The sequence below is a fragment of the Pelmatolapia mariae genome, linkage group LG10_11 (assembly GCF_036321145.2).
Source record: "Pelmatolapia mariae isolate MD_Pm_ZW linkage group LG10_11, Pm_UMD_F_2, whole genome shotgun sequence".
NCBI classification, from domain to species: domain Eukaryota; kingdom Metazoa; phylum Chordata; class Actinopteri; order Cichliformes; family Cichlidae; genus Pelmatolapia; species Pelmatolapia mariae.
In genome coordinates this window covers 25,306,935-25,317,767 of record NC_086236.1, presented here as the reverse complement: position 1 = coordinate 25,317,767, position 10,833 = coordinate 25,306,935, and the positions used below count along the sequence as shown (strand labels likewise).

General features: G+C 39.7%; 1 protein-coding gene across 2 annotated transcripts; it reads left to right on the top strand.

The window, feature by feature from the left end:
• Nucleotides 1–1,701: 1,701 nt before the first annotated feature.
• On the top strand, nucleotides 1,702–10,285 carry LOC134637715 (mucin-6). Of its 2 annotated transcripts, none has more exons than XM_063488218.1 (4): nucleotides 1,702–2,153; nucleotides 3,211–6,458; nucleotides 7,975–8,049; nucleotides 9,628–10,285. In XM_063488218.1, the coding sequence occupies exons 2-4, from the start codon at nucleotides 3,235–3,237 to the stop codon at nucleotides 9,824–9,826; spliced, it is 3,498 nt and encodes a 1,165-aa protein (XP_063344288.1). In that variant the 5' UTR covers nucleotides 1,702–2,153; nucleotides 3,211–3,234; the 3' UTR covers nucleotides 9,827–10,285. The 2 variants fall into 2 exon arrangements, with proteins under 2 accessions (XP_063344288.1, XP_063344286.1); XM_063488216.1 differs by having other exon boundaries at nucleotides 3,164–6,458.
• The last annotated feature ends 548 nt before the right edge of the window (nucleotides 10,286–10,833 follow it).

The window sequence follows — 10,833 nt, the reverse complement described above, 5'->3', positions numbered from 1 at the left end:
AAGATCACTTGACTATAATCAGTATTATGATGTCCATAATAGTGCATAACCTGATTGATATGACAGCAAATATAAACATTACCATACTTGATTATTCATAATTTCAATATATCCTATGAATATCATGTTGATGCAGGCATAGGAATAAATTATGTTAGAGGCTGTGGGCTGTAGTGTCCATGAACTTAAATGACATACATTAAAGGGCTTATATACGACACATTAAAATCCATAAATGAGAAACATTTTGATGTTTTATCAATTATTTGTCAGATGTAAAAAAAATACATGGTTTTAAAAATACACATTAATTGATATTAAATTAAACTTTTATTCACTTAAAACATGTACTTGAATGTTGCATGTTTGCTATGGAAAATAATCATTTTTTCCATTATCCCAAGACAATATTCAAATTGTTGTTATAATTAAAGAAATTTGCCAAAAGAAAAGAATTCCACAGGGCTTAACTGCAGTACTTGATAAAGGTAGAAACCATGCTTTAATGTCTGCAGCAGGAAAAAACCTTCAAAGCTCAGTTTTTTAAAATGTATGTATTTATTTATTTATTTGTGAAGACATCAAAAATTTTGCACAACAACATAATAAAGTTGCAAAAACAAGAAAAAATCATAATCTGAAAAGTAATTAATATTCATAAAAGTAAGATAGAATACACACGTGGTGAAGTGCTTTAAATGCCAATGTGGAGAAAAGTACACTGTACGATAGAAATACTGTATGTTAATTACAAGTACTTTTTTAAGGGTGTCCTGTCCAAGCAGAATCATGGTCTACATCCACTGTTGTGCCAAACGACCGGGGTGTGATGGTGAAATGCAAACTGTGTACAGGACAGAAACATCTGTATTATTCTGCTAACATAACTTTGGCTCCTTTTTGCGAACATTTGCACAGACAGCATGCTAATGCAAAGCTGGCAAAAAGAACCCAGAGTGATGTTAAAGCTGATTCCAAGCCCCAGACCCACAACCGGACCCTGAACTTCAACAGAGGCAGTGGCGTAACAAAAGAAGTGATAAGGAGTCAGGCTTGAAACACTGTGGCCTCCATTTCTGTCCTTACATGCTAAAGTAGAATCACTGTGACGATCACTTTGAATTTTCTTTGGACTGGTTTTCAACTTTGCTTTGTGCTATACGTACATAACAACCCCAACACTGGTCATGAAATGTACATAATGAGCAGTGAGAAGCTGAAACAATGGCCTCTGGGAACTAGAGGCAGACAGAGAAAAGCCCAGGAGACCCAGGGCATCCGCAGACCCCCCAGAGCACTGAAGACTTGGGGCCACACATGCTGATGATAAAAGAATGTGTGCCCAAAATGTGAAAAATCAAACATTAGCTATACATGAATGCCTGTTTTCTACTTGGACTAAGACTGATCTAGAATAAAAGTGCCTTCTCTCTAAAAGAAACCACATACATTAAAGAAATTAGAGACTCAAATTAGTAATAGCGTTAAAGAGACTGTATTTGTAATTACTGCCTCTTCAGACTGCTACAACTTTGTTTATATACATTTGTTGCCATTTACATTTCCTGTTTTTTAACTTGTATGGTAATTTACACACAGTCCCTACCTCACTGATGCAAGTCACTTCCTCTCTCTCCCTCTCTTTCTCTCTCTTTCTCTCTCTTGCTCTCTTTCTCTCTCCACCCAGCTATAGACCAGGATACATGAATGCTGGGAAGGAGGACAGTGGCAGAAAGAGCAGAGAGGGAGCACCGCTGAAAGAGTAAATGAGAAGAGGAGGTAAAAAGATAAGGCATAGTAGGGCAGAGTGTGTTGGAGGACAGCATACTGTAGCATACTATGGAGCAGTGTGGAGAAGCAGGACCAAAACAAGAAGCGGGCGCAGTGAGGACACAGCTTGGCTTTATGCCTGATCAATAAAAGGTAGATTAGTTCAGAATCTGAGCAGTTATGAAGAAGACTCATTAAGCAGCATTGCTTTACCGAGATGACTGCCTGTGGACTGCACCGAGTTTAAATTGTGTAGCCAAGGGATAAAACATATGAAGACAAAGTCACTCAGAACCTTGAGAATCCATGAGGACATAAAAGAGAGTGCGTAAAACTAACTCATTTGGAGCCAAGACTTGCAGCAGGATCAAACAAAGACTGAGGTATGTCTTTTTTTTATTCTTAAGTTGAGGGCGTGTAAACATTCTGCAGCTTTTCAATAGCTTGTTTTTTCTCTGCTTGTTTTTTATGGTGTATTAACAGGGCAAGACAGTTGTCACTTATTATTAGACAGCAACTACAGACGTGGGTCACTTGACCTAGCTCAACTAACATCAGTTGACACGAGAACCAAAATAATAGTCCCTGTGGATGACTAATGTTCGTCTAGCAATTTAGAAATATCTGAATAAAGGATTTTGAGGGGTATGAAGGCCAGGAGAAAGTGAAGAAAGCCTTACCAAAATGTATTTACATGTTCTTTTTTTTGTCATGAATGAATACCTGCAAGTGCTAACATAGACACACTCTGTGTTTAACTGTATAATAAAGAATTGCTGAAAAATCCACACATTATCACCCTCGTGTTGACAACTGAACTGTTGTTGCATAAATCATTAAAATGACCTCCTCTACACATGAGAAAACTTGTGTGCACGCATAGACACACACACACACTTACACAGGCTGTCCCCTTCGTGAAATGGTGTTGCGGTTAAATGCACACAGACCTTAATTAAGGCTATAGCATTAGTGTATGGTACTCTTTTTCAAGGTGAGCTGAACGTGAAGGGTAATGGGGTGAAAGCTGCCTTCTATGGCAAATACTGTAATGAAAGAAGACATTAGAGTTTACTCCAGGCGCTATGTTGAAACATTAATGTGGGTGGGATCTGTGCATTATGTTCAAAATGCTGATATAATATACAACACTTCTCTTGTTATCAGCATTTGCACATTGTCATTGCTTTTTCCAGTCTTATTCCAAGAAAGTAAGAGCACAATCCTCACAATTCTTGACAACTCTAGTTATCCTCCTTTTTTTTTGCACTATTGAAGCGCTTCCTTGTCTCAGCCCAAGCTCTGTGCATTGTTTCCTGCTTACTCATGGATTTCCTTCACAGTGCCATCTAAAATGTCTCTCGCTTTAAACGTGTTCCTCTCTTACTTTTAGATGGATGTAATGATGTGGAAACGCTGACCCCCTTTTTGAATTATCAGACTTTTGAGTCGACCAGTCGAGGAATGGGGAGACGAGCAGCTGACCTGACGACTTCGGTTCCGGTTTTAGGAGTCCCTGCCTTGGTTGGCGTGCGTGGTTGGAAGGCAACAGGAGGAGACAGATCCGGAGGAGCCCTGTGGGGACTTCAGTGCAGTGTTGGTGTTCAGACGTCCCCTGCGATAAGTAGACCTCCTACCCAGCTAACTGATACACTCTCAGATAACATTAGTCAAACATCCAACAGCTATATTACCAAGGAAACGGAAGACAAGGAGATACTGCTAACAAAGAGTGACAAGGAGAAAAAGGCTATTCTAAAACAGAAAAGTGGCGAATCCAAGACCAAAAAGGAAGTGACTTTCAAAGCACTTGGAGGTGAGGCCTCAAAGGATGTGGCCTGCTGTCAGAGGAACAGTAGAGGGACTTATTGCTATACCAGGGCAATCAAGACAAATCCACACATTGCAGGGAATGCCAGGTCTAATTGTAAATCTGGTAACCGTTACACTAATGGCAGCGTGGTTGACTCAGAGGCAATCGGTGGGATTACCGTACACAATGATGAGGCCGAGCCTGTAAAGGAAGGAACCTGTCGTGGAGGAGACCGGACCAGATTGCAAGGTCATTATACAGATTTGTGTAGGAAGACGCTGCCATTATCTGCTGCCCGACCTTTTGGTATGCCTCAAAAAATATGCAACCACTGTGGAGGGAGACAGTCTGTAACCAATAGAGCTGTTATTATAGGGGAGAAAATTCCTACTCCCAATGCTTTCCTTAGAGAGAACTCTTTAAACTCATCCTTCACCTCACTCTCGACCTCTACACCTTTCCAAATATCCCACACTGAAAAAAACCCTACAGCAAACCAACAACTCTCCGACAGCATTAATAATACTGACAACAGGACCCAAATTACAGTCAATCCGCAATTATTATATGTTAATGAGGAACTAAGGTATCGAAAAACACCACACCCTGCATGCCCGGTCCACTCTATAGGCAATCAAGTCACTTTGTCAAATATAAATCCTGCCAGAGGTGAGACATCAATCCAACCTACAACCATCCTACATGCTAAAACCATCACTATCACAAAAGCAACAATAGAAACCAGACAGGATGATTCCAGTGAAAAATTTGGTGCCAAACCTCCACTGGACCATAAGCTCTCTCGTCCAACAACTCTCCCTTTGACCCCCAAGTTGGCCATAGCTACCAAGGCCAACAACCCACATTCGCACACTTACCCCAAGCGCATTAAGACAACACAACACATTTCTACACAATACAATGAATCTCAAAATGTATGTGTGTCTATACATGCTGCACCTGAGATTACACTGTCACCACCTTCGCATTTATATACTGTAGCCGCAGGGACTGGAAATACATCCAGTACCAACACACTCATATCAACCACAGTTTTTAATTCTGCGCCAACGCCCACTGAAAGCATAGCTGCTCAAGTCAATACTCAGCATAAACCTCTACACTCCAAGCATGCAGGTCAAATAAATACAACTAATAACCAACAAATTAGCCCTAAATGCCCCACATTATCACTGGCCAGCAATGCATTCAACCAAATGCATGAATCAAAGTCACCCTCAGGTCCACCGCATACTCTGCTTGAACATCATAAACTACAAGAAAAGGCATCCACAGCAGCTGCTAGCACATCTTTAGCTAAAATACCTTTTACTGACAGAGGAATAAGCTCAACTGGAAATCAAGCTTTTGCTAATTCACAGCATCCAGCTATACCACATCTATATTTGAGCATTTTAAATTATAAAACTAATTCAGATCAAATTGCGTGTGATGATAAGTCTGTGCCTGCACAAATAATTCACCCTAACTCTTCAAATTCTGAACCTCTGCTTCACGCTTGTACATCTTCCCTAGACACAACATCTAGTGCATCCAATCTCCTAGACTTGGAAGTTAAGGTGCCTGTGAGTACTACTTCCAGCTCCAGACTTGGATTTAACAGCACCCTGAACAAAAATATAGCTCTCAGGAACACAGCATTCAATTCGAAAAAATCTGCAACCCCAGCTGGCACGCATTTGTTTGCCTTGACAGAGAAACAAAATAATTTCTCTGTATCAAGTGCAAATTTGCTTCAATCAATAGGCACAGCACAGGTAGTTAGCTGTAATGAAGCCCCCGACAAGAGCAAACCTCAATGCACACTAGGACCAGACATCATAACTCAAAGCAGTAACAAACCTGGTAAATGCAGTGTTGTTTGTCATCAGGAAAGCAACTTAGCACCTCCGCATGCATTATCTAAGCCTCAAATTGTGCCAAAAGATCATAACAGGGGCAGTGATGCTAGCACTAATCACCCTAAATCAACCAATAAACCCAGCGAGGAGTTGCATTCTGATAAAAGTAAGTTCAGTGCTAATCTAACCAATGAATTAATTGTGCATGAGTCAAAAGACCATGAAAATTCAAATCCATCGCAGGTCGCAAACCTCCAGAATTACATTTCCCTAATTAAGTCAAACAGCTCTTGTCTGCAGGGTTTCATAAAAACAGAACAACAAAAGCCTGCACATAATCAAGGATGTGCAGAAACAGAACATGAGGGACACTGCGCAACATGCCCACCGGTAACAACAGCCCAGCAAAAGAATTCAAATGCAGAACGGTTTGCCTTGGGTGTATCAGCCAGTCATGCAAATGTTAAGCTTAAAACTGACGTAGTTAAAGAGACACATCCCATCAACTCAACACCCTCTGTAACAGTGCAAACAAACTGTGGACCCATCACCTCAACTAGAAATGTCAAACCCATCATCAAATCCTCAGTCCAGCAAAACTCTGACATATTATTACCGCCACAAGCACTCACACGTCCCGAGCGTTCTTTCACTGCGCCAGCCCCATGCAGCATTGAGAGAGAACCCCATATGCACACAGGCCTTGATTGCAATTCCATATTGCTATCATCAACAAAGCCCTTGGCATCCCATCTCCGCCTCCAGTCTAAGAAAGTTGAGGCAATTGACAGCCCCGCTCCTCCTCAGCCGTGCCCAGAGGACACCAGCCTGGCTCACTCCCACCCAGCTGATGCAGCCCTGCTGCTGCCGCCTTCCCCACAGTGCTGCAAATCAGCAGCCCTACAGCAGAGACTCGAGACTGTGGAGGCCAGCCTGGCAGCCAACAAGGACAGGATCACTACTCTGCTTAACATTATCCATGACCTAGAGACATGCCACGTTCCAACCAGTGGGTAAGTAAATGTGCGTGTGTGTCTGGGCTCTGAGTGTGTGTGGAAGTGTAATAAAGGATGTGTTGAGCTTTCTTTTTCACTTCAGGATCATCAGTTTTTTATTTGAATGTCTAATATTTAGTACAATAGAGCTTTACATATTTGTGAATGGCATATACTTAACATGCTTTGTTAGAGATGAGTTGTAAATACTTTGCTGTAATACTTTATATTCAGTCCAGTGCAGGTACAGCTGCCAGAATCCTGTCTAGGAATTATTTTAAAAGCATTCCTGCTTCTGCTGATCTCTGGCTTTCCAGTGAGTCATCACTTAGATTGGAAACACTCAGCAGCATTGAATATCAATGCAAACACCATTGTTTTTAGACTGAAAACAGTTGTGCATTTGTTAAATTTTATAAACACATGTTTTACTCACCCACTGTTCAGTTAATTAGCTACTAATTACTGTATTGCCAAGGACAAAAATGATACAGAAAACCAGGATGTAGGATGTTTCTATCTATTACTGTACAAAACCAAGGGTACTGTAACCAAAACAGGGTCAGTTTTTTTCTTAACATTACTTGTTTTCTTTTTTTTTTTTCAAAAGCACAGAGCTTCACGTGTTTCTCACGTATTTCTCACATATTTCCCCATTCTGTCCCATAACTAAAGTAAATAATAGGAAGAAAGATATTCCAGCATCCGCACTGGAAGACCTCAATGACATTTTAACCAAACGAGTTTCAGTCGTGTAAATAATTTCGCACACTGTGATTTAAGTTGCACAAATCAATTTGAAGGCAGTACTACTAACATGTTATCAAGTCTGTTTCACAAACGTGCAAAAAATCTGATTCAAATTGTAGTTATGTGGCATTGCAACATTGTTGCAGGTTTGAAAACAGGTCCGTGATAATGCTCCTGAGTATGATAGAAACCTACTTGGGCATTTCAGGCGGGCAGAGATTTATATAGCCACGCAATTCTTCTGGGACAAATAACAGGAATTAAAACAGGCCTCTGGCAACGTGTCTCTGTCAATCATTCTCATTCAGTGTGCTGTGTTAATAAGCTGTGACTGCCTCTGAGGTCATGTTTTAGAAAAACCAACTCCTAATAACCTACTGATGTCTTACACGCTATGTTATATAGCTTATAACTGCCAACAGTTTAGACTGAATGTGTCTCAGATGGATACAGTGATGGGAAAGATGATTACACTGTAAATCTAAAAGGATGATTTGGTTAACACAAAGTACGGGTTTATGGTTTATCATGACTTAAAAAGACATCATATACCTTAGTTGTTACATCAGTTGCATCGTTTATTTTTCTTTCATTAAGAATAAGACACAATGATTCATGTAAGCTGCTGATAGTTGATAGGGTCATACATTAATTCATCCTTCCTTTTCCATTCAAGTTATGTAAGAATTCTTAATAGCTCATACTCTCTTGCACTAAAGGGTTACAGAGTTAAGCAGTTATTCACAATATTTGTCATATAAAATGTGCTTTATCTGTATTCCAGTCGGCGAGCCCACAAAACAGGACAGGACTTCAAAAACTGCTCAACGTGTCAGAAAACTGCTTGTGTTGTATACAGGTGAGATGATAGGGACATTGCCAGTTGTGCCTACATGCAAAGTCTGAACACATAACTGATCAAATCTGCTGCAATATACCATAACAATTCTACAGTATAATTAATACACCTTCATTTTGCTATGTGTTTCCCTTTTGATGTTCATTCGATAAAAGAGATGAAGAAACCAATTAAACCAAATCAACATGCATGGCATGCACAGTAACAGGAACACGTATCAGTTTATTCAAGGACAAAGTCGGACAACAGATTTACAGTTTCAGGCACACAGTTCAGTTCCTGGGTCAGCACCTTTGCCATTGCAACTGCCAGTTCTTTGCCAGCCTGTTCACTTCATTTCTCTAAAAATTAATGACCTATTGTCATTAGCAAGCAGTTTCTTGCTCAGAAGTAACAGAAGGATTATATTTTCCTGTCAGAGAAGACGATAAATCTTATGGAAAAACTGCCAAATTTAAGCACTTGCTTTATGTAGCACAGTCTATTTGGAAATGTAAGCAGGCAGACAGAACTGAGTCAGGTCCAAGCAGCCTACAAAACTGATTTATACTGATTTATGAAGTCAAAATCTGCATTGTCAGTTGGATTGTAGACTAATTGATGTTATGCTGTATTAAAATGAAATGTTTTAGCAGATTCGATGACTCGTAGGAAGCAGGAGAATATATCAAAAGTAGTTATAGCTAACTGAGCTATTACTGTCTTAGTTTTCATGACAGCCATTTTAAGCAATTCAGCAGGAGCGGTTGCATTTCAGTGCCTTGCAAACTGAACCTAATTCCCCTTTATTAAAGAAAGCAGTGAAAGGAATTGTTTGTCTGCTGTCTGAGAAGAGCTTTCGCATCCCTTGCCTGTAAGACTTATCATGGAATATTGGTTAGTTCTCATATTCCAACACTGGTATAGTTTGCACCTAATAACTAAAATGTTGCATCAGGTGGAAGCAATGGAGAATAAAAAATATTACTAAGTGGGGCGAGGAAAATCTAAAATTCTTCTCATCATCTTTTCGGAAAACAAAAACGCCTCAAGCTCGAGAAAGCAAAACCTTAAATTGTCTTCGTCGTGAAATATTCAAAACATTCCTGTTGATCTCCTTATTTTTCAAAACCCCTTTTGTATGACAAAAAGAGTGTTACATAAGTTGATTTGGTGACTAGTGTGTGTGCGCGTGTGTGTGTGTGTGTGGGCATCTGGTCCTTAAAAGGCCAAGTGGGAAGATAAGAATATTCAAACCAGACTTGTGTACCCTCCAAAAAAAGAGGATATCCTGCTGGGAAATGTCTACCTGCCCAAACCAATCAGCCACTTTGAAACCTGACAAGTGCAGAGCTTCCCACATGAGGAGACCACACAAAGCAAAGTGAAATGTAGCAACACAGTTTATAGTGATTTTGAGGCATGAAAAGCTTTTGCATTATGTAAAAATGAGCTGGAAATGCAGATACGACACACTAAAACATTCATTTGCATCTTCGGAGAAAGCTTTCAGGTTTGACACACTTTTTGTTTTTTGTAATGTGTGTTTTCTTCAGGTGGGAGAATGACTAATTTGGAGCTGTGTGTGTGTCTCTCCAGTGTAGAGTATGACTTCAGGCAGCAGGAAAGACGCTTCTTGGAGGTTCTGAATCGTTCAACTGCGCACCTATCCCAGCCTTTAACCTTCAGCCTGCTCCGAAATGTCGTCATTAAGAACTTAACAAAGACAAAGCTGAAAAGCAAAAAGCTGTGCAAGACTCTGTTCAAATGGCTTCCAAGAAATAGTCACAAAGTCTAGACCTCTTTTCAGTACCTGTGTGCAGTTTAATAGCCATTATCCTGTGTTACAAGTGACCAGCATAAGCCTTTTGCAGAGAACTCTTACTATTCCCTTTCTGCCCGTAGAATGAGATTGGTTTGAATTATGTTCTTCCCAAGTAAAGTTCCACTCTTCTGCACACTGTCAACGCCTATATGAAGGATTTTCTCAAATTTGAACCTGATCTTTGTGACCTTCAAGTAGTACCATCCATAAGAAATGTATTTTCACTTTTTCTCAAGTTAAATATGTTTTCTTGTCAATATGCTTGCATTAAAATGTAGATTTCTATATCTAATTTTGTACATGAGATTCTATTCTGTTTGCACTGTTATAATTAAAGCATTTGATTCTATATTCCCTGTTTTAAATGTCGCTTTACCTTTTAATTACCGTTCAGTAGTTTGATATAACCTCTGTTTATTTGTCTATAAATTAGTTAATTTGATTCATTCTAATTGCTAAACTGTTTTTGGTAATTTATGAATGAAATAAAGATTTTTTTCCACTTAGGACATGTACGTTCAATGCATCTAAACCTTTTCACAACTGCAAACTGGCCACAAGGGTGCACAAAATACAGAAGCATTCATTATGCCTTTGCCAATTGTGCTGATGGTCTCCAAATCCCCGAACAATCTGAACTTCATAAAAGGTCTCTGAGTAAAACAATGAAATGACGAAAGGCTGCAATGAAGCATGCACACACCCATGAGCACACTCATGGACACACACTTATGGACATAAAAAGCAAACTAGCAACGTGAAACAGACCCTTGTAGTTTCATAGAACTGTTCATAAAGTGTGAGGGGAATTTTGGATGAAAGCTTGTGAATAAGTGTGCATGCAAATTTTATTTGAGCAGTATGTCAAACAAAGATTGTGATATTACCTTCTTAGCAGGCGATACTCGGGATTTAATTAAAAACCCCTCTAAGAAGAAATAAAGCACACTGAAAATGAAAGTCGTGTAACACTGTTACAA